Genomic DNA, 24,053 nt, shown 5'->3' on the forward strand with positions numbered 1-24,053 from the left:
TGAACTTCTCTGCTCAGGCGGAATACTTTGCTCTTGTGAATGAGAACTTTTCACCTGGTGCCATAATATATTTTCTTCTCTTGGGAAAAGATACAAAGACTTCTGTGATAGTACAAGGACGGTCAAGGAGGAGGCGGGAACCTGCTGAACAGTAAACATAAACTTTAATGATATAAATGACCTTAAAACAACTTAAAACATAAGGACACAGACACACATGCAACGCGGCTGTGTGCGTCTCTCTCTCTCCCGAACTGGCGTCTCCGGCTGCCCCTTATCTAGCTCTCCCACTGATTAGCTGATTCAGCGCGGGACGTGCTCCATCACGTCCCAGACACACCCTCCTCCTCGTCACACTCCTCCCCCGCCAGATTCAGGCCAGGGCACCACCAGTCTGACTAATTCCCCCCATCCCTAGGGGGGAGACACTGCCCTTCCGGCCGTTCTGTTGATCCACCCCGCCTCCTGTGAACCTTGTGGAGAGACGTGGGGAGGCGTTGCGAGAGGGAAAGGGCAAGCGGAGACACACACAGAGAGAGAGAGAGAGAGAGAGGAGAGAGAGAGAGAAGAACTTGCTCCTGGATGCGCTGCCGACCGGTCCTCAACCGCTCCTTCACCCTCTGGTGGAAGCCAGCTCGCTCCTCCCCTGGTGGATGACAACAGCGAATCCTCTGGCCCCTGGCGGATGGAACTGCTCCTCCCCTTCTCGGCAGACGGCCATGGTTCCTCCGGCTCTTGGCGGCTGGCAGTGAACCCTCCATCCCCAGGCAGACGGCTGTGGCTGCTCCCCTGGCAGATGGAAGCAGCGAGGAGTCCGTGACAGAGCATCCCTCCTCCCTCCCGGATTTCAGCACCACTGTAACAGTATAAGGATGGGTAAGGAGGAGGAGGGAACCGGCTGAACAGTAAACATAACAACATAAAGCATAAGGACACAGACACACATGCAATGCGGCCACGTATGTCTCTCTCTCCTGAACCGGCATCTCTGGCTGCCCCTTATCTCGCTCTCCCACTGATCAACTGATTCAGCGGCAGGACGTGCTCCATTACGGCCCGGCCATGCCCTCCTCCTCGTCATACTCCTCCCCCGCCCGATTCAGTAGAATCAATACAGCCAAACAGATAAATAAAAAAGGCAGCCACCATGGATTTAGATCAGAGATGGCATCAGTGCTGTCTCTTCCTGTTGTCAGCAACAAAGAAAGCAAAACCAGTGCCATCCACTTTTCATGAGCTGGAACGTCAACCAAATATGTGCATTACCAGTCAAAAGTTTAGACACCACTGAATTTGTTAAAAAAAAAAAAACATTCTCATACTTTTTGAATATGTGCCTATATGAATAAATTTCTTTTAAAACCTATATTCAATTATTTATAGTCTTTTTGTTTTTTTACTAAATGGACTGGAGAATGAACCAGCCAATAAGTGAATAGCATACATGGGAACTAGTTTGTGGAGAGCGGGTGGGCCGAGCAGTGACTGTGCGGAGCGAGGCCGGGTTGGACACCTGCAGTGGATTATCTCGCCCAGCTGTGGATGATTACAGCATTAACGGCTGAGAGATAAAGCCATGGCGAGAGCTGCAGTTGGGGAGAGACACAGGGAGAGAGAGAGAGACTCAATGAAGCTGTTTATGTGTAGTGTTGAGCTGAAAAGCCAATAGAGTGTATGTGTAGTGTTGAGCTGAAAAGCCAATAGAGTGTATGTGTAGTGTTGAGCTGAAAAGCCAATAGAGTTTACGTATAGTGTTGAGCTGAAAAGCCAACAAAGTTTATGTGTAGTGAAGCTGAAAAGCAAACCTTTTGTTTACTGCTGAAAAGCGGCCTTATTGTGTGCGACTGAAAAGTGCAACAATAAATGTCTATGTGTTTGTCAAGCCGGCTCCAGCATCCTCCTTTTCCAAGAACTTCCTTACACTGGTGCCGAAACCTGGGAAAATTGGAGGATGATCACGCTGTCCTGGAGTCCTCAATGCTGGCTCAAGAACACGGTGCCAAGGATAAACAATCTGGTGAGACGCAACGGGTTCATCAGCAGGCTACAGAAAGGGACAGCTGAGTGAGACCAGTACCTTCGCCGGGCATCGCGGACGGAGGTGGACCAGCTGGCTGAGGACTGAGTGGGCGGCGTGTTCAGGAGCTGACAAGTTTATTTCTCTCTCTCTCTCTCTCTCTCGCTCTCTCCCACTCTCTTGCTCTCTTTCTCTCTCGCTCTTCCCTCCCCCTCTCCTTACCCTAGAGCTGTTCTGGATTCACGGAGGCGGGGAAAACCATCCGGCACTGGGCCGGCTAAAAGGGCAGTGGCTCCTCTCCAGAAATGGGGGAAGTAAGGCTCAGGCCAGAGAGGTCCCCGGCCTGAGTTGGGCGATGTGGGTATGTGGAGAGCGGGGCGGGCCGAGCGGCGACTGTGCGGAGCGAGGCCGGGTTGGACACCTGCAGCGGATTATCTCACCCAGCTGTGGCTGATTACAGCTTTAATGGGCGAGAGATAAAGCCGTGGCGAGAGCTGCAGTCGGGGAGAGACATAGAGAGAGAGAGTGAGAGACTCAACGAAGCTGTTTATGTGTAGTGTAGTGTAGTGTAGTGTAGTGTTGAGTGTCTCCCTGTGTCTCTCTGTCTCTCTCTCTCTCTCTCTCAGCTTTGCCACAGCTTTATCTCTCCCCCGTTAACACTGTAATCACATAGTTCAATAGTGTTTAAAAGCAATGTTACTTTAGATCTACAATGTGGAAAATAGTAATAATAATGTATGAGTAGATATTTCCAAACTTTGCCTGATAGTGTATAATTGGTTGCAGCTCAGTGGTAATTTTTCATTAATTAAATATTATAAAGCTCTGAGTGGAACATTTGACAAAGTATGCAAATAACACTTTGAGATTCAGATTGAAACTGCTCTTACTTTCAGTAGGCCTACATGACATTTCATCTCCAAGGTTGCCATCTGTGGAAGTTCAAAAAAAAGTTTGAACTATTCACCACAGCTGATTCTGATAACTTTTGCCTTAGAAGTGGAGAATAAATGAATACATTTAAATTGTTAAAAATTAGAGAGAATATAATTACCTGAGACAGAGACATTAATATAATGGCTAACTTCTGTTGACTTTGGTAACTTAAGTTCACATCTGTAGAGGCCATCATGATGCTTTGATATAGTTTTGAATGTTAAATACAAAGTTAACATTTTTAGTTCAGAAGATAAAAGCTTCTGTGAATATGTCATTTGAGCTATTCTGGTTACTGAAATCCAGTAATTTGAGCTATCAGCTTTAGTCCATGTAACATTGATTGCTAGATCATCACAATACTTCAGATTGCAGGAGACCATCAACGGCTTGTTTATGCAGGTTGTATGAACAGTCCCCCTCTGAATTTTAAAGACAGGACATAGAGGGGCATGGCCTAAAAACATAACATTGCAACAAATGTGCAAAGATGATGACAACAGTAAACTGAAATGATTTCTAAAATAATGATGATGTTAAAATTAGACAGTCCTTAAAAGTTAATTTCAGCCAATCCATCTTTAATACAAGCCAAGTATTTCACAGAAGGCCTCAAACTCAAAACAGATTTTCATTCAGTCTTATCCTGAGAGCCATCAGTGTCACATTGTTGAACACTGTGGTGAGCGGGGTGGGGCCGAGTGAGACCGGGATGGACACCTGAACAAATTATCTCGCCCAGCTGTTGGTGATTGCGCTGTTGGCGGGCGAAGCATAAAGCCGCAACCAGAGCTACAGCCGAGAGAGACACAGAGAGATAGAGACGCAAGGAAGCTGTGCATGCATGCGTGCGTGCGTGCGCACGTGTGTGTGTGTGTGTGTGTGTGTGTGTGTGTGTGTGTGTGTGTGAGCTGAAAAGCACCCCTTTAATGTGTGTTCATGGTGTTGAATGATTTGTTACACTGAAAAGTGCTGACAATATAGTGTCTTACCTTGGATGCTTGTCCGGTTCCCACCTCCTTCAGAGAGTTAAAAAACTTTGTTACATTGGTGCCGAAACCTGGGACTTTGGAGGAAGACCACGCTGTTCTGGAGACCTCGCTTCTGGCTCACGAACACGACGCTGAGGATACATGATCTGGTGGTACTGGAGTGGTTTGTCATCAGGCTACCAAAGGAGACGGCTGAGCGTGTCCAGTGCTATAGCCCAGCATCGCTGACGGAGGTGTTCCAGCTGGCTGAGGACCGGGGGCCGGTTGCACCAGCTATATGTAAGTTACAACTTAGCCTAGTTGTGGCTTAAATGGGCACTAAGTGACAATGTACACACTACTATATATTTGAGCGTTGCACCATTAAACTTAGGTAGGACGTAACCCTACATATAAACTAAATATTTACGGAAGCCTTCGACCAAGAGTAATGGATGGAATAAAAAAGCAGACTGATTTAATGACATCAGTGAGCTCATGTTTTGGTTTACAGGCTTCAGTACTTTCGACATATATGATGATGTTGGCATTTACACTCGTTTTATGGGAGAAAACATAATGTAAAATCTTACTTCTTCAGCATGATTCAACCAATCTAACGGTGCACTTTCCTGTGTACGGTGTCAAGTTTCAACATATACGATATATATAAGGTATTAAAATGAACTAAATTGAAAAGTTTGTGGACAAACTTTAGGTTGGCTTGAAAAAGCCTAGTCTGAAAGTTTATAGATAGATAGAGAGACAGACAGACATATGGTATGTGATTTGTTACTTGTTTGTTAGCGTAGCCCCATCTGGTTGCTAGGCAGTTACCAAGGTGATACTGAAAAGGCTCCTTGCTACACTGAGTCCAGTGAATTAAACCAGAAGTCTCTACATTGTTCTGATGCACAGATATGTGGTTTTTTACTTGGTTGCTAGGGTAACCCCATCTGGATGCTAGGCAATTACCAAGGTGATACTTTAAAGGCTCTTTGCTACCCTGAGTCCAATGAACGAAACCAGAAGTCTCTACGTTGTTCTGGTGCAGAGATATGTGATTTATTACTTGGTTGCTAGGCAGTTACCAAGGTGATACTCAAAAGGCTCCTTGCTTCCCTGAGTCAAATGAACGAAACTGGAAGTCTCTACGATGTTCTGGTGCAGAGATTTGTGATTTGTTACTTGGTTGCTAGGTTAACACCATCTGGTTGCTAGGCAGTTACCAAGGTGATACTCAAAAGGCTCCTTGCTACCTTGAGTCAAATGAATGAAACTGTAAGTCTCTACGATGTTCTGGTGCAGAGATATGCAATTTGTTACATGGTTGCTAGGGTAACCCCATCTGGTTGCTAGGAAGTTACCAAGGCGATACTCAAAATGCTCCTTGCTAGCCTGAGTCAAATGAATGAAACCAAAAGTCTCTATAATTTTCTGGTGCAGAGATATGCAATTTGTTACATGGTTGCTAGGGTAACCCCATCTGGTTGCTAGGAAGTTACCAAGGTGATATTCAAAAGGCTCCTTGCTACTCTGAGTCAAATAAAAGAAACCCGAAGTCTCTATGATGTTCTGGTGCAGAGATATATGTTTTGTTACTTGGTTGCTAGGGTGAGCTTATTTGTTTGCTAGGCAGTTTCCAGGGTGATACTAATAAGGCTGCTTGCTGGCCTGAGTCATTTGAGCCAATAATGAAGTCTCTATGATATTCTGGTCAGGAGATATCCATCTAAGCTCATTTTAACGGAAGTCAATGGGTTTTGGTTGCTAGGGTGCACTAAATGGTTGCTAGGTTGTATGCAGTTGCTAAGGTGTTAAATTGATAGAGTGAAAGAAAGAATAAAAAGAGTGATGTAAAGAGAGAAAAAGAAAGTGATGGAGTGATAGAAATTATGAGTGGTGGAGTTATAGGATGTAGCTTGAATCCTCTAAAGGAGTTATTACAGGGAAAAGTTTTCATACCTTGTATGGAAGTCAAAGTGACATGAGGCCTTTTCGGAAGTCCGATACTGGAATACCATAATTCCAATCAGTTAGAAAAGATATAGCACACTATTCGGGATACTGCACACTTTCCCAAGCCAACCTAATAAATGTCTATTTTTCCAGCCTATTGTATTAGTATTTATTTACTGTCCCTTATTCATTATAGATACAGTTATTGAATATTGTTATTTACATTAAATAGCCTATATCATTAATGAAATCTTGTTTTATTACGTATGGTATTTTAATGGGGATATAATTTATTCAGCTGACAGTTACGTGAGCAAACAAGGTTTGAACATCAACCATAACAAGATCAAATTGAAGTTCATGGCTTTTTAACACTTCTGTATAAAAATGTAAAGGCTGTTTATTGGCTCAGTTCAGGTAAACGTCATATTATGCGACTATACGCATTACTTTACGGAGAGCTTATGACTTACTTGTTAAGTCTTGCCTTAAGAACAGGTGGTGCAAATAAATTAAGCACTGACTTAGTTACAAACTAACTAGTAGTTACTAAGCCCTTAGTGTGAACTTTACATCCCAACTTACATGAGACCTTACGCAGAGCTGGTGCAACCCTTCCCTGGAGCAAATTATCTTGCCCAGCTGCTGGTGATTGAAGTGTTGACGGGCGATGGATAAAGCAACAACCAGAGCTGCAGTCGAGAGAGACACAGAAAGAGAGAAACACAAGGAAGCTGTGTGTGTCTGTGTGAAACTGAGAAGCACCCCATTAATGTATGTTCCTGTTGCTAAAAAGCAGTGGTGTTGAATGTTTTGTTACACTCAATAGTACTGACAATAAAGTGTCTTATGTTGGATGTTTGCCCGGCTCCCGCCTCCTTCAGAGAGTTAAAGAACTTTAATACAAACACATACTGGCATTCTGTCATTGTACTCTTCCCTCATGTAGGCTACATTCTCACACCTGTGGTTTCAATTTCCTTTACCTACGCTGTATGTGCTCATCCTGCTCGTGTGTGGCTGCAGATTTTGCACATACAGCACATTTTGCACATTTATATCACACACATCCAGACTGTGAAATTGTGTGGGCCAATGGCCCCTCAATCGTGCATGGCGTTATACTTCAATAGAATACAATCTTTATTTATTGCCACAGACTGAGAATGGTGTGATATGTTTCTCTGAGTCGAGGCACTTCCATCTTTAATTAAAGAGACAGGCAGTGGTGGTTCGTGAGGAAATTTCATATTAATATTTGCTGCCTGTCAAGTGCCAACCCATACAAGAGTATGGAGAGGAAAGTGAAAGGAACTCACTCACTACCAGCTATGTTCTCTTCATTGGGACATCCGTGAAGGCACTCACTTCATTTCCCTCTATCAAAGCATGTTTTCCCTTCAATTAAAGACGATAACTTTTGTTTTGTATTTTTTCATCTACAAAGGAGAACGAGGTAAGCGATTTTTCCCTATACTTCAGTAGCCTAATATTTGTAAGTAGTTGCTAGAGATGCAGACATTTTAATCCAGAATACAAGAATAGAGTATTACAGTATAGCCAATGTGGACAACATTTAGTTTAAATCAAACAGATTAATAGAGTTTAGTTTAGATAATCTAGATAAAATATAATTGAATCTGAAATCAAATTGCACCACTATGAATTCCCCTTATTACTGTTGCATTTTAATGCAGAATGCAAATGCAAATTTCTGTCTAGGGGTATAGCCTTTTATACTGTATATAGTCAATGTGGAAATTATGTTTTTCTCTGACAGATTAAGAGAATTAAGGAAATTTAGATCAAATATTTAATCTCAAAACAAACTGTATCACTTTGAATTGCCATTATTACATACATTATTGTCATTACATACATAATTGTCATAGAACATATACCACAATACTTTCTCTTAAAAAAAATTCCAATAGGCCTATTCTGCATGTTTTCTTCTGTAAAAAATATATCAGGGATATTCTTATAATATTGTTTTAAAACAGTCAATGGTGCTTGATTATATAATATGTACAGTAGTAATGTAATGACTTTGATTTCCTGCATGCACCAACCTCTATTGTTTAGTGTGGGTCAAGGTACAAAGTACATATATTTGGGCTAATTTTTCATCAGGACTTTTGCTGAGGCTTATTTTTATTTGTATGCCGTCAAATCAATGGGAGCCCTTCTTATTCAGGTTAAAGAAGCTTTATGGTATGAAAACATTAACATAGTCAAAGGTTTAATAAACATATACACATACTGTATGGGATTTCACGTGTAAACACAATATTATCTGTCTTCAGTGGCTGTACAACTATTTTTAATCATTTGCTAATGATTCTCTTTCTTTTGCTAATGGATCTCTTTCATTTGCTAATGGTTTCTTTAAAACTACAATAAACAAGAACTGCCTACACAGATCTTTTTATTTTCCTTCTTTTTTTTCATATTCTCCATCATTTTAATTAAATTGATTTAATGTAATAATGCATTAAAAGTCGTTAGTAACTGATATAGTTATTCATGTTCACCAGCCACAGTTAGGCCTGCGAATGCGAGTGTGACTACTGATGCAACTCTCGTGGTTGGATACTCTGAGTTTCCCTTGGCGACCTGCACAGCTTCCGGATCCCAGCCCACCGCCCAGGTCTCATGGCATTTGGGCACTTTGATTGATTCTGTGAAGGTATTGACCAACACTGTTAAACATCTGGATGGGACATACACAGTCACTAGCAGTTTGATTGGAGCCCCAACTGTAGAGATGAATCAGCACAATGTCCAGTGTGTGGTGAGACATTCTACATTGAAAGAGGATCTGGAAATTAATCACAAGATTGTTGTTCACTGTAAGTAGCAGAGGCACAGACCCAAATTGATGACATTTCAAACCCTTAGATACATGTTTGCTATTGAAGTGGTTATTGACCAGTGTGGTTAGACATCTAATTCTGAAAATGTTTACTTAGCAGGTTATCTCTCATTTTGGTGCCACTTCCTAGATGGTTGGTTGATAGTAATTGAGAGTGAAAAGAGAAATAGAGCAATCAAAAGGAAAAATATTTCATTGTAATAATGTGACAAGACTTTTAACGAAATTCTGTTGCTGTTTTTTTGTATCAATTATTTAGGATTTATGCTCAATTTTCAGTTGGTAAACTTAATTTTGCTAGTTAATGTTGACTCTTTGGTAAGGAATGTTTTTCGTACAACAGCTTAGCCAGACTGTATTTTACATACTTTGCAACATGGTTGTCGATTTAAAATGTTAACTTAGTGTGATTAATTATATAAAAAGAATGCATTAAAAAAATTATGCAATTAACCATGCTCCCTGACCCATACATAAATTCCGTAATAAAATACATATTTCCCTACTATCGGAGCAATTCAAGATTTTATTTAGGCTATATTAAATTTAAATTACATTTCAACTTCAATTAGCTCCTAAGTTCAGTAATCAGGACACTAACCAGTGAGTGGAACATTTCTAGGGCTGTCCCATTCGCAAAACCATTCCAGTGGATGTTCCAGTGAAATGTTTGCTCTCTAAAAATCCCTTACTGTAAATGTCATGTCTTCTGAAGTCTTTCAAGTCATTAGAGGAAAAGCACAATAAAAAAATTATGAAGTCAGAGTTTTCTCTTTAAAAGAGATGTAGTTTGTAATATTTTTTCATCCATAATTTGCATGAAAGTAAAGATGCTGACTACCACCCCTGGAGTCACGAGTTCGAATCCAGCGTGTGGTGAGTGACTCCAGCCAGGTCTCCTAAGCCACCAAATTGGCCCGGTTGCTAGGGAGGGTAGAGTCACATGGGATAACCTCCTCATGGTCGCTATAATATGGTTCTCGCTCGGGCGCGTGGTGAGTTGTGCGTGGATGCCGCGGAGAATAGCATGAAGCCTTCACACATGCTATATCTCCGCGGTAACGCGCTCAATTAGCCACATAAGATGCACGGATTGACAGTCTCAGACACGGAGGCAACTGAGATTCATCCTCCGCCACCCGGATTGAGGCGAGTCACTATGCCACCACAAGAACTTAGAGTACATTGGGAATTGGGCATTCCAAATTGGGGAGAAAAGGGGAGAACAAACAAATAAATAAAATAAATAAATACACTCCTTTGTATTTTTATTTCTTAATTTATGTAATGTATCATTCAGTATAACACTACGTTTTAATATCTACCATGAAAATGCACGACAGTGTATTTTACACAGAGATGTTGCTGATTAATACCAGCCACATTTAAACGCATGGCCTCATAATCGTGTCACAGGTAATTTAGTTATGAGCGTCCCAATGTTCAGTGGAGGAACACGCTTGCCAGTGCCAGAATTCGTGTTCACGATATACTGATTTATAACATATTAAGGAGCTAGGAAGCGAGGTGAGACGCACCCTTTGTGTTTTTGCGAGCCGGGTCAGCAAAACTCACAAGCAGCTCAGCCACTTAAAAAGACAGCTTGACGGCTGGACACAGCACAACAGAATGCTTGTTTGGCTGTGGTCAAAGTTTGGTTGGTGAATAACTTTCTCCAATTAAATGAAGATAAGACAGAATTTATTGTTTTTGGTCAGAATCAATGTGATAAGGATACGACAGACATTTTTGGTTTACTGTCTGGTAACATGTTGTTTGAAGAATCTAGGAATTATTTTTGAGTTTAGATATGATCATCAGATAAGTGCTGTTGTGAAAAACAATTTTTTTTCAGTTAAGATGTTTTTCTAACCTAAAATCTATCCTCTCTGTTAGAGATTTGGAAAAAAGTTATACATGCTTTTATTTCTACCTGTTTGGACTATTGTAATGCCTTATATTTAGGCATCAGTCAATCCTCGGTTTCTCACCTCCAGCTTGTGCAGAATGCCACAGCAAGAATTTTAACTAATACCAGGATGAGGGACCATATAACACTTGTTTTGGCAGTGCTTCACTGGCTTCCGGTGAAGTTTAGGATCCAATATAAGGTGTTAGTGTTTGTTTTTAAGCCCTACATGGATTGGCGCCACTGTATATCAGAGACTTGATCGTCCCTCATCAATCCCAAAGATTATTGCACTCTACTGACCAGTTGTGTCTTACAGTTCCACGGTCCCGCTTGATGTGCAAAGGCAACTGTGCTTTTTCAGTGGCAGCCCCTAGACTATGGAATGATTTGCCCCGTCTATAAAATCAGCATTGTGTATTAAGGCTTTCAAAACTGGCCTAAAGACTTATTTATTTACTTTTGCCTTTGAATAAGTTTTAACTTTGTGAGTAGTATTTATTATGGTGTGTGAGGCAAATTTTTATCTTTGCACTTGCTTTTATTTCCCAGGTTTTTATTTGTATGTCTTTGTATAAGTATTTTAGTTGTCATGGTATGTATTGTGTTTGATGTTGAAATGGGAATCTCTGTACAGCACTTTGGTCCATTCTTGTGTTTTGGAAGTGCTCTAAAAATAAAAGTTGATAGTTGATAATTATATTATTTTAATTAAAATGTACTGTTTACAAAATAATAATAATAATACAGCAAGGCATTAACAATGAACTTGCAATGTTTTTAGAAGAAGAAAAATTTAGAAATTATTCAAATAATTTAGTCACAGTAGCGTTTGGGATTTCCCTGCTGTTGAACGAGCTTAAAACTGGTAAACTGAACCACTTTACTACCGGGTTAATTAACTCTCTCACAGGCATCCATTAAATTGTATGTGATCAGTCAGCTATATCTACAACTAAAACATAATATTTTAACTTACATCTGCACAGACAATGAAGCGAATACATGGGTGAAGTTCCATGCTAGTCAGAATGTATTATAAATATGCAGTTTCCATAAAAACGCTCTACATGAAAGCAAAATCTTAGAATCCCTAAACCTGGAAAATAAATAACAGTCCCTAAAGCGATTCACAACATCGTAACTTCTAAAAAGCTAGTAACAGTTAATACTTTAGTAGACCTACTTTTTATATGCTATTATCACAGGAGCTTAGGTTTTCACAAGAATCGTTTGAATATGCACTGTAAATCATATTTGTTGTTTTGACAGTATTATTGCTGTATTTTCCAACGTGCCTTACTGTAGAAACCGTTTACAGTATGTTACTGTCAAACTGAGCTGTATTCTTTAGGAAAAAATTAGCAGGAAAATAATTACAGTAATTTACTGTTATATTGCACGAAAACTTGCCCAATCTCAAATCTGTGCATACACAATTTAGAAGGGTATTTTAGATGGGTAAATTTGTGGTATTATTCAATGATCTATTATCAAAAAGACAAAACCTTGGAGATGCCTTCTCTACATTGGATTTACTCATACAATCACATAAAAAGATGTTCTGAATGGGAATGCACCTGGCAACCGAACGTTGAGCCTGCATTCGACTCCTCATCACTTCAGTTTTGAGAGAAGCAGAAGCAAAATTATCTCTTTTCAGCTAAACCAGGTGAGTGCCAAAAATCGCACAAAACATCTTTTAGCAGTTTGTAGTATTTTTTTCAAACATTCATCATTTGACAATGAAGATCTGCTCTTAATTTTCGACAAGTAGCTTTGTAACGATAAAGCTGACGTTCTCAAACAGATACAAGCATTAGTTATAATGGCCATTCTGTTTAGTATTAAAGTAAGCAACCAAACTACCTTGTCTGTGAGCAAATGTTGTTGTATTTACACCGGTCAAACGTGCGCAACTTTCTTTGACCCTTCCATCTAAAATAAAGTAATATTATGTACAAATATAACGTGTAAATATTTTGCTTTTATTTAATATGTACATAAGTAACTTCTAACTCAGTCTTTTCTGTATGATGCACAACCATGGTTGTTTAGAGTGTATTTTCTTTTTGTAGATTAAATGCCATGTTAAAAACAAGACTGAAGTTACATGATATGAATTTATTTTTGTATTTTGCTCTCTAGGTCTGGACAGGCAAAGGATTGGAGAATGTTCTTTCAGTCATTTGGACATCTGGTGAACTTAAAATTAAAAGTTTTTTAATGGACTTTTGTGTAGTCAAAGTTTACCTTTTTCAGGGCTGTAGCAAGGTATTCTGGGCCCCCTGACTACATATTTCTCAGGGCCCCTTTATATTACAAAAATTCAGTTTAGAATTTGTCCCAAACGATTACCGTAATTAATTTTACTGTACAGCTAATATACTGTAAATCATTATACAGTATGCTTTAAACTACTGTAGTTAGTTTTACAGTAATTTTACTGTGGTATGGAATACAGCAACTTGCTGGTTATTTAAAACTTTTTTTTTTTTTTTTTTTTTTTGCAGTGTGTTGTATATTTTATGAATATTAATAAAAAAAAATTGAAATGTACATGTCAGGGTTTTGGACATGATATTCTTTGTTTTAGCCACTTGAGGGCCTCAGTGGTCTCTCTTATGTTGTTTTTTCCCCCTGTGTGTCATTATCATTGTTGCTGTCACCTGTGTCTCATTCACTTGTGTGTATTTAAGTCGGTTTGTTCTCTTGCTTTAGTGCTTGGTGTTTAGTTTTTCCCCCAAGTCAAGCTACCTGTGCAACTGTTCCTATTTTTTTCCTCCTTCTCTCTCTCTCTCTCTCTCTCTCTCTCTCTCCTCCTCCTCCTCCTCCTCCTCCTCCTCTCCTTCTTTCTTTCTTCTTCCCTCTCTTCCTTTCTCTCTTTCTTACACCACTTTTATTTTATTTGTGGATTATTTATTATTATATTTTTGCTGTGGATTTATATTTTTGCTTTGTGGATTTCTCTTTGCATTTGTTTGCACTGTTTCCCGATTGGATTATATTTTTGTTTAACTTTTTATTATTATTATTAAATAAGTTAAAAATCTTGTTTCTGAGCAGCCTTTGGAAGTAGGGTTCCTTTCCTCTCCTTTGGCTCACTGGTTGAGCCTCGGATCTGACAGTCTGAATATTTAAACTCAGCAAAAAAAGAAACGTCCTCACTTTCAATTGCTTTTATTTTCAGCAAACTTAACATATGTAAATATTTGTATGAACATAAAAAGATTCAACAACGAAGACATAAACTGAACAAGTTTCATAGACATGTGACTAACAGAAATGGAATAATGTATCTTAAACAAAGGGGGGGTCAAAATCAAAAGTAACAGTCAGTATCTGGTGTAGCCACCAGCTGCATTAAGTACTGAAGTGCATCTCCTCATGGACTGCACCAGATTTGCCAGTTCTTGCTGTGAGATGTTACCCCACCCTTCCACCAAGGCACTTGCAAGTTCCTGGATATTTCTGGGGGGAATGGCCCTAGCCCTCACCCTCCAATCCATCAGGTCCCAGACGTGCTCAATGGGATTGAGATCCGGGCTCTTTGCTGGCCATGGCAGAACACCGACATTCCTGTCTTGCAGGAAATTACGCACAGAACGAGCAGTATGGCTGGTGGAATTGTCATGCTGGAGGGTCATGTCAGGATGAGCCTACAGAAAGGGTACCACATGAGGGTGGAAGATGCCTTCCCTGTAATGCACAGCATTGAGATTGCCTGCAATGACAAAAAGCTCAGTCTGATGATGCTGTGACACACCGCCCCAGACCATGATGGACTCTCCACTTCAAAATTGATCCCACTCCAGAGTACAGGCCTCGCTGTAATGCTCATTCCTTCGACGATAAACACGAGTCCGACCATCACCCCTGGTGAGAAAAAACCGTGACTCGTCAGTGAAGAGCACTTTTTGCCAGTCTTGTCTAGTCCAGCGAAGGTGGGTTTGTGCCCATAGGCGACGTTGTTGCCGGTGATGTCTGGTAAGGACCTGCCTTACAACAGGCCTACAAGCCCTCAGTCCAGCCTATTGCGGACAGTCTGAGCACTGATGGAGGGATTGTGCGTTCATGGTGTAACTCGGGCATGTTGTTGTTGCCGCCATCCTGTACCTGTCCCGCAGGTATGATATTTGGATATACCGATCCTGTCCAGGTGTTGTTACATGTGGTCTGCCACTGCGAGGACGATCAGCTGTCCTTCCTGTCTCCCTGTAGCACTGTCTTAGGCGCCTCACAGTACGGACATTGCAATTTATTGCCCTGGCCACATCTGCAGTCCTCATGCCTCCATGCAGCATGCCTAAGGCACGTTCATTTTGGTGTTTTTCAGAGTCAATTGAAAGGTCTCTTTAGTGTCCTAAGTTTTTATGTGTGACCTCATTTGCCTACCGTCTGTAAGCTGTTAGTGTCTTAATAATCGTTCCACAGGTGCATGTTCATTAATTGTTTATGGTTCATTGAACAAGTATGGAAAACATTGTTTAAACCCTTTATAATAAAGATCTGTAAAGTTATTTGGATTTTTACAAAATTCTTTAAAATACAGTGTCCTGAAAAAGTGTTGTTTCTTTTTTTGCTGAGTTTAGTTTTAATGACACGTTTGTCATTAAAAAAATTTCACATTGTCAGCTAATCTCTCTGTGTCTCTGTCTGTCTGTGTCTCTGTCTCTCTCAGTCTCTGTACTTTATTAGCATGATTGTGTTTACATAAAATATTGCCAAAGCATTAATACACAAAACAGCTAATGATAAGACAAATAAAAATAGAACTAAAATAAGGTGCCAGGTAATTAATAAAATAAAAACTATAATAACAATAAACAATGTAAAATAAAATGAGAATTTAACAAGATATTATTAACATTTAAAAAAAAATACTGTGACCAAAGTACATTAAAGCAGTAATTGGTTTCTCAGGGTGTGCACTTCAAAAATGTTGCTGCAACTGATGCATGATTATCCTCCCCCAGTAACACCTGCATCTGGACTGTTTCTGCTGAACTGGAAAACTGTGACATGAGGTTTGAGAGTTTGTCAAATTATTTCTCTCTCACCTCTGTAAATTTCTCACAGTGAAGAAGAAAGTGTTTCTCTGTCTCAACCTCACCAATGTCACAGTGAGCACAGACTCGTTCTTCCTTTGGAAGCCATGTTTGTCTGTGTCTGCCTTTTTCTATGCCCAGACTGTGATTGCTCAGTCTGTATTTGGTGAGGATCCGTCTCTGTTTTTGATCTCTTACAGTGTGGAGATATTCTGCTAGATTATAAACTCAGCAAAAAAAGAAAGGTCCCTTTTTCAGGACATTGTATTTTAAAGATAAGTTTGTAAAAATCCAAATAACTTTACAGATCTTTATTGTAAAGGGTTTAAAAAATGTTTTCCATGCTTGTCCAATGAAGCATAAACAATTAATGAACATGCACCTGTGGAATGGTCATTAAGACAATAACAGGTTACAGACGGTAGGCAATTAAGGTCACAGTTATAAAAACTTAGGACACTAAAGAGACCTTTCTACTGACTCTGAAAAACACCAAAAAAAAGATGCCCATGGTCCCTGCTCATCTGCATGAACATGCCTTAGGCATGCTGCATGGAGGCATGAGGACTGCAGATGTGGCCAGGGCAGTAAATTGCAATGTCCTTACTGTGAGATGCCTAAGACAGCACTACAGGGAGACAGGAAGAACAGCTGATCATCCTTGCAGTGGCAGACCACATGTAACAACACCTGCACAGGATCAGTACATCCAAATATCACACCTGCGGGACAGGTACAGGATGGCAACAACAACTGCCCGAGTTACACCAGGAACGCACAATCCCTCCATCAGTGCTCAGACTGTCCGCAATAGGCTGAGAGAGGCTGGACTGAAGGCTTGTAAGGCAGGTCCTTACCAGACATCACTGGCAACAACGTCACCTATGGGCACAACCCACCTTCACTAAACCAGACAGGACTGGCAAAAAGTGCTCTTCACTGACAAGTCACGGGTTTGTCTCACTAGGGGTGATGGTCGGACTCGCATTTATCGTCGAAGGAATGAGCGTTACACCGAGGCCTGTACTCTGGAGTGGGATCGAATTGGAGGTGGAGGGTCTGTCATGGTCTGGGGCGGTGTGTCACAGCATCATCGGACTGAGCTTGTTGTCACTGCAGGCAATCTCAATGCTGTGCATTACAGGGAAGACATACTCCTCCCTCATGTGGTACCCTTCCTGCAGGCTCATCCTGACATGACCCTCCAGCATGACAATTCCACCAGCCATACTGCTCATTCTGTGTGTGATTTCCTACAAGACAGGAATGTCAGTGTTCTGCCATGGCCAGCAAAGAGTCCGGATCTCTATCCCATTGAGCACGTCAGGGACCTGTTGGATCGGAGGGTGAGGGCTAGGGCCATTCCCCCTAGAAATGTCCAGGAACTTGCAAGTGCCTTGGTGGAAGAGTGGGGTAACATCTCACAGCAAGAACTGGCAAATCTGGTGCAGTCCATGAGGAAGAGATGCACTGCAGTACTTAATGCAGCTGGTGGCCACACCTGTTACTTTTGATTTTGACCCCCCCTTTGTTCAGGGACACATTATTCCATTTCTGTTAGTCACATGTCTGTGAAACTTGTTCCATTTATGTCTTCGTTGTTGAATCTTTTTATGTTCATACAAATATTTACACATGTTAAATTTGCTGAAAATAAAAGCAGTTGAAAGTGAGAGGACGCTGAGTTTACTTTCTTTTTCCCAATGGTCCAAATATGAATTTTTGCTTTCTTTTATGATTTGGTTTATTCTGATTTGGTTTTGTTCAGCAGTGCTGGTCTGAAACTGGTGTTTGTTAGTTGTTAGTGGGTTTGTGAGTTTCAGAGCCAGCTGACAAAGGGGACTGGTTTTAGGCTTCATGTTACAGTGTGTTAGGGAAACTTGAAATTTAGACGTGTCCAGAATTTGAGGGATCGTTTTTCAATATGTATAATTAGGGGGTATCTGCCTAGTTCGGCCCGGCACACATTAGTAGGTATTCTCTGAACTCTTAGAATGTTTCTACAGAATTCTGCATGCAGGGATTCTATGGGGTGTTTGTCCCATCTAGAGTAATCTGCCATACAGTGTGGACCCCAAAACCTTGGTACAGAGCAATAGGCATAATAATACTATCAAAGATTTTACACCAAATTATTACAGGAATGTCCATTTGGGTAAATTTGCCCTTAATAGCATAGAATGCTCTTCTAGCTTTCTCTTTTAGTGCATTCACTGCCAGACCAAACTATTTTTAGATCGAGGTAGTCATAGTGTAGGGTTTCCCAGAGTGAATGTGTATCTGGTTTCCTGTAATCTCTTTTTTTTCTGAAAGATCATAATTTTTTTTTCAAATTGACTGTCAGGGCCCAGTTCTAACAGTAGTTCTCCAGCAGGTCCAGGTGCTGCTGTAGCCCTTGTGCAGTAGCTGACAGCAGCACCAGATCATCTGCATAGAGAAGAAATTTAACTTCAGAATAAAAATAATTTTCTCCCCAATTTGAAATGCCCAGTTCCCAATGCACTCTAAGTCCTCATGGTGGCATAGTAACTCACCTCAATCTGGGTGGTGGAGGACGAATATCAATTGCCTCCGCATCTGAGACTGTCAACCCGCGCATCTTATCACGTGGCTTGTTGAGCACATTACCACGGAGACATAGCACATGTTGAGGCTTCCTGCCATCCACCGCGGCATCCACGCACAACTCACCGCGTGCCCCACCGAGCAAACCACATTATAGTGACCATGAGGAGGTTACCCATGTGACTCTACCCTCCCTAGCAACTGGGCTGATTTGGTTGCTTAGGAGACCTGGCTGGAATCACTCGGCACACCCTGGGATTCGAACTCGCGAACTTCAGGGGTGGTAGTCAGCGTCTTTACTTGCTGAGCTACCCAGGCCCCCAACTTCAGAATTATTTAGAGTAAGACCGGGTGTTGCAGATTGTTCCAGTAGCACTGCTAACTCATTAATGTAAAAGTTGAACAGAGCTGGACTCAAACTGCAGCCCTGTCTCACTCCATGCCCTTGAGTGATCGGAACTGCACCCAAGAATTTCACACACCATTGCACTTGTGTATATGGCTGTGTGACAATAAAGTGATTTGATTTGATTTGATTTGATTGAGTGAAGAATTATGTTATTTTATTGCCAATTTTAACTCCGCACCTGTTGTCCGAATACATAGATTTGATAGTGTCGTACATTTTACCCCCAGTGCCGGATTGTAGAATTTTATAATATAGACCATCATGCCAAATGGAATCAAATGCTTTTTTTAAATAAAAAAAACATGCATACATTTTGCCTTTGCTTTTTTGATGAACATCTGGTTGACTATCGTGTGTAGCTTGGTAGGAATTCAGTCTGGCTCTTACCCAAGACATTGTGCTTGGTAAGGAAGGCCTGCATCCGAGTGTTCAAGATACAACAGAAAGTCTTCCTCAGATTACTGTTCACACAAATGCCTCAGTAGTTATTGGGTCGAATTTATCTCCACTCTTATATAATGGGTGTATTAAGACCATACTCCAGGTAACAGGAAAATAGCCAGTTTGCAGAACCAGATTGAACAGTTTTAACAAGGTCTCCTGCATTACTGCAAGGCTGTGCTTCAGTATTTCTGTTCTAATGTTCTGTTCTTCTCTGCTAATCTGATAGTCTAAATGTTTTTTGTAGAGCCGAGGAGGGCGGGGCCGGGCTGGAATGAGATCAGCCTGATGGGGCGCACGAGGGATAAAGGTGGCCGGGGACGACAGTTCGACAGAGAGAGAATTGCAGGCAGCTGTACTGTGTGTTTTTGGTTGTGTGTTTTGTTTAAATTGTTTATTAAATTATTATTTATATTATTAAGCCGGTTCTCTGATGCGCCGGCACAGAGTCCTCGACACTGCCGTCCACCCAGGGGAGCGCCGCTGCCATCCGACGGGGGACGGAGTAGCCCGACCACCCGGACGTGGGGTATGGCCTCCGTCCGTGAGGCGAGTGGGGACAGGACTCCCCGACCGCCTGGAGCAAGGGAGCCGCTGCTGGGGGCGGAGGAGTGCCCTGCCGTCCCCCAGGGAACGCGGAGGGGTCAAGAGAATACCGCCGTCCGCGGGGGGAGGAGGGAAGTGACTCCCCGACCGCCTGGAGTGGTAGGGCCGCTGCCAGGGGCGGAGGAGTGTCCCCACGTGATGCCGGGAATGCGGAGGGGCATTCTGTCCGCTGGGGGTCAGAGGTCTGACTCCGGTCCGCCCGGGGAGGAGCGGCTGCGGTCCGCCTGAGAGGGTGGAGTAGTGATCGAGGACCATGCAACGGCGCATCAGAAAACCGGTGAGTTTCTTTTTTTCTCTCTCTCCTCTCTCTCTCTGTCGCTCCGTGTTGGCCTTTCCCTCGCCATTTTGTTTTGTTGTTTTTCCCCTCCTGTCTCCTCCCAGGTTGAGGAAGGCGGGGATGACCCGCCGGCAGTTGGGGCATAAGACACGCCCCCCCAGAGAGGAAGAGTGGGGGAACGCCGGGAGGAGTGTAGAGCCGAGGAGGGCGGGGCCGGGCTGGAATGTGACACACCCAGTCCCCAATCAGCCTGATGGGGCGCGCGAGGGTTAAAGGCGGCCGGGGACGACAGTTCGAGAGAGAGAGAATTGCAGGGCTGCCAGGGGCGGAGGAGTGTCCACACGGGACGCCGGGAATGCGGAGGGGCGTTCTGTCCGCTGGGGGTTGGAGGTCTGACTCCGGTCCGCCCGGGGAGGAGCGGCTGCAGTCCACCTGAGAGGGTGGAGTAGTGTCGAGGACTCTGCGACGGGAATCCCTCCTTCTTCCCGGGTTTCGGCACCTCGACACTACTCCACCCTCTCAGGCGGACTGCAGCCGCTCCTCCCCAGGCGGACCGGAGTCAGACCTCCGACCCCCAGCGGACAGAACGCCCCTCCGCGTTCCCAGCATCCCGTGGGGACACTCAGAGAGTGTTTGATAATTTTACATTATCAAACCAAATTTCATCCCCAGTTTTTAGTTTAGTTTTCTTGTTTGTATGGAGTAGGTTTGCTTTCAGCACCTTTGATAAATATCATTTAATTGTTGTACTGCAGAATTTACATCAATCTTGTTAGCCATAAACTGTGTTATTTGAAATCTATTGATTAGGCTGGACATTTCTTTGGAGCCATATTCTGGGGACCATTTGTATGTTGGATTTAGTTTGAACAGGTTGCTGGGCCCTTGGACTGTTCTGTGGTGTTGGATTTTCTTTAGGAACACATTAATTTGACAGTGGTTTGATAAGGAAGACTGGTCTGACAGTGAATGCACGTATGTAGGAGGGGTCCATGTCTGTAATGGCATAGTCGACTACACTAGCCCCAAAAGCTGAGCAGTATGTGAATTGACCTAAAGAGTTCCCTCGGATCCTACCATTAAGCATATACAGACCCAGGCCTCGACAGAGACACACTAACTCCTTACCAGTTTTTGTTGACTGTACTGTCCAGATTGTTCCATGTTGTAGTTGTGGGGGTTAGATTTGTGTTGGCTTTCAGTATGTGGTTATTCCCATGGGTATCTATAATGTCCAATTCTGAACCTGTCCTCACATAACATTAGGTCCCCACATAACATCATATTATCATTCTATCTCTCTCTCTCTCTCATATATATATATATATATATATATATATATATATATATATATATATATATATATATATACAGTGCCTTGCAAAAGTATTCAGACCCCTGACCAATTATCTCATATTACTGAATTACAAATGGTGCAAATAAATTTCATTCTGTTTGATATTTTATTTTAAAACACTGGAACTCAAAATCATTTATTGTTAGGTGACATTGGTTTTATGTTGGGAAATATAAAATTAAAAATTAAAAATTAAAAAACTGAAATATCTTACTTGCATAAGTATTCAACCCCTGTGCTGTGGAAGCTGCCATGTTACACTGATGAAAGAAATTGCCCTAACGAGGACACAGTTATTTTACCATTGGCATCCACCTGTGAATCATTAAAGTTGCAATCACATTTTATGGATAAAAAACCCATTGTTGAAGGATCATTGGTCAGGCTGTGAATCTGAAGGAAAATGAAGACCAAAGAGCATTCCACAGAAGTTAAAGTAATAAAAATGCATAGATTAGGGAAATGGTACAAAATAATATCCAAATGTTTTGATACCCCTGTGAGCACAGTTGGATCAATAATCAGGAAGTGGAAGCTGCACCACACCACCCAGGCACTGCCAAGAAAATGCCATCCCTCAAAACTCAGCACTCTAACAAAAAGGAGACTTGTGAGAGAAGCCACAGAGAGGCCAACAATCGCTTTGAAGGAGCTACAAATTTCAGTGGCTGGGAGTGAAGTAATGGTGCACCAGTCAACTATATCAAGAGCACTGCATAATGCTGGCCTGTATGGAAGGGTGGCAAGAAAGAAGCCATTACTCAAAAAGTACCATCTGAAAGCACATCTTGAGTTTGCCAGAAAGCATGTGAGTGACCCAGCTGCGATGTGGGAGAAGATTTTGTGGTCAGATGAGACCAAGTTAGAGCTTTTTGGCCAAAACTCAAAGCACAATGTGTGGCGCAAACCTAACACTTCCTATGCCTCAAGACAGACCCTCCCTACATTGAAGTATGGTGGTGGTAGCATCATGCTGTGGGGATGCTTCTCATCAGCAGGGACTGGGAATCTTGTTAGAATTGAAGGGAAAATGGATGGAGCAAAATATAGGGAAATACTGCAAGAGAACCTGCTTCAGTCTGATAAAAAACTGAAGCTTGGGAGGAAATTCACCTTTCAGCATGACAATGATCCCAAGCACAAGGCCAAAGCAACATTGGAGTGGCTCAAGAACAAAAAGATAAATGTCCTACAGTGGCCCAGTCAAAGTCCTGATCACAATCCTACTGAGAATCTGTGGCACTATTTGAAAATTGCAGTCCACAAGCGTCACCCAACCAACCTGAACAACCTGGAGCAAATCTGCTGAGAAGAATGGGCTTATATTATATAAGCCAAAATTGACAAATTAATGGACTAAGCCTTGAAAAGATGTTAAGGCCATTTATCCAAAAGACAAAAATTATTACAAAAAATGTCATTATCAGAATGAGCTTTATTGCCAAGTATGCTTACACACACACACAAAGAATTTGTCTTGGTAAAAGAAGCTTCCAGTGCACAGAAAATAAAATAGAAAATGTTATAAAATATGTATAGAAATAACTTGATATAAATGTTCAGACCAGGGACTAAAAATGAAATATTTTTCATTTTCGTTTGTTCTGAGCAAAAAACTTTCTGGTTTAGAGGTTTTGCAGCCTCCTTTACAAAAAGTTACAGGTTAGAACAAAATAAAAGAATGATTCATAACGTTCTTTTTTAAAATGACAGTACTGTGTGGTAAAAGTTGGTGATTTACCAGTTGTAGTGTTGCCAGATCTCGTAAGAGAAACAAGCGAACTGGTCTGGAAAAGCAAGCCCAAATTAAGCTACTTGCCTCACAAAAATAAGTGTAGAAATCATAAGCACACAGTTAATTAACAGTTAAGTGTAATTTTTAACTACAGATCTGTTTTTCCAACAGCATCAAATCTATATGAATGCATCATATCTAACAATAATTCAGTGAAGACTTGAAAACAACTAAGCAATACACTTTTTACCTCTAATAATGTTTTCATTGTATCTGGATTAGCTGTGTATGTATAGAGTATGTAGTAATTACACGTAGTTTTTAAAAAGGTCTTCATTTACAGAATGCAACATCCACAACAGGCAACTTGGCAAAGAAAATTGTGATGCAGCAGTTTCCTTTAGGATCAAGGCACGTTTCATTTTTTCGGGCAACATGAAGTGGTGTAGTTCCAGAAATTTACTGACACTTTTCCCTTTGGTTTTATGGAAAACAATTATCAGAACGGAATTAACCAGTTATTACCAGCTACCAGCATTTTAAAATAACGTTTTCACACAATAGAAAATCACTTTGTTCCGTTTTGTTTGTTTCGGTTTTCATTTTCGTTCCTTGAACCGTTTTTAGTCCTTGATTCAGACATACAGTTTCTACTGATAGAAGAGGTAGGGTATATTACATAAGTATAAATATATGTGAATTGTTTTTGCACAGGATTGCATTAATATATAATAATGTATAATGAGTGTGAACAAATGAGTGTTAAAAAGAAAGTGTGCACAGCTTTAAACCTGTCCATCTAACACACATGTACTTAGAAGGACAAATTAAAAACAGCCCAGACAGAATGCAAAAACACGTCCTGTGAAAACTGACAAGCTCAATTTGCAATATGGATTGCTGTCAATTGTAGGGTTTCTCAACAGTATGGAAATAAAACAAAATATA

General features: G+C 41.4%; 1 protein-coding gene across 2 annotated transcripts in view; it reads left to right on the forward strand.

The window, feature by feature from the left end:
• The first annotated feature begins 6,968 nt into the window (after window positions 1-6,968).
• Window positions 6,969-24,053, forward strand: part of LOC127448202 (poliovirus receptor-like) — a 33,365-nt gene continuing 16,280 nt past the window's right edge. For both annotated transcript variants that reach the window (XR_007898482.1, XM_051710560.1), the window contains exons 1-2: window positions 6,969-7,339; window positions 8,421-8,735. Coding sequence is in view for 1 of the 2 variants with exons in the window: in XM_051710560.1 (XP_051566520.1) it covers window positions 7,273-7,339; window positions 8,421-8,735 (382 nt within the window). In the remaining variant the exon portion in view is untranslated. The remainder of the gene's footprint in view (window positions 7,340-8,420; window positions 8,736-24,053) is intronic.

The sequence above is a fragment of the Myxocyprinus asiaticus genome, chromosome 11 (genome assembly GCF_019703515.2).
Source record: "Myxocyprinus asiaticus isolate MX2 ecotype Aquarium Trade chromosome 11, UBuf_Myxa_2, whole genome shotgun sequence".
In the NCBI taxonomy this organism is placed as follows: Eukaryota; Metazoa; Chordata; class Actinopteri; order Cypriniformes; family Catostomidae; genus Myxocyprinus; species Myxocyprinus asiaticus.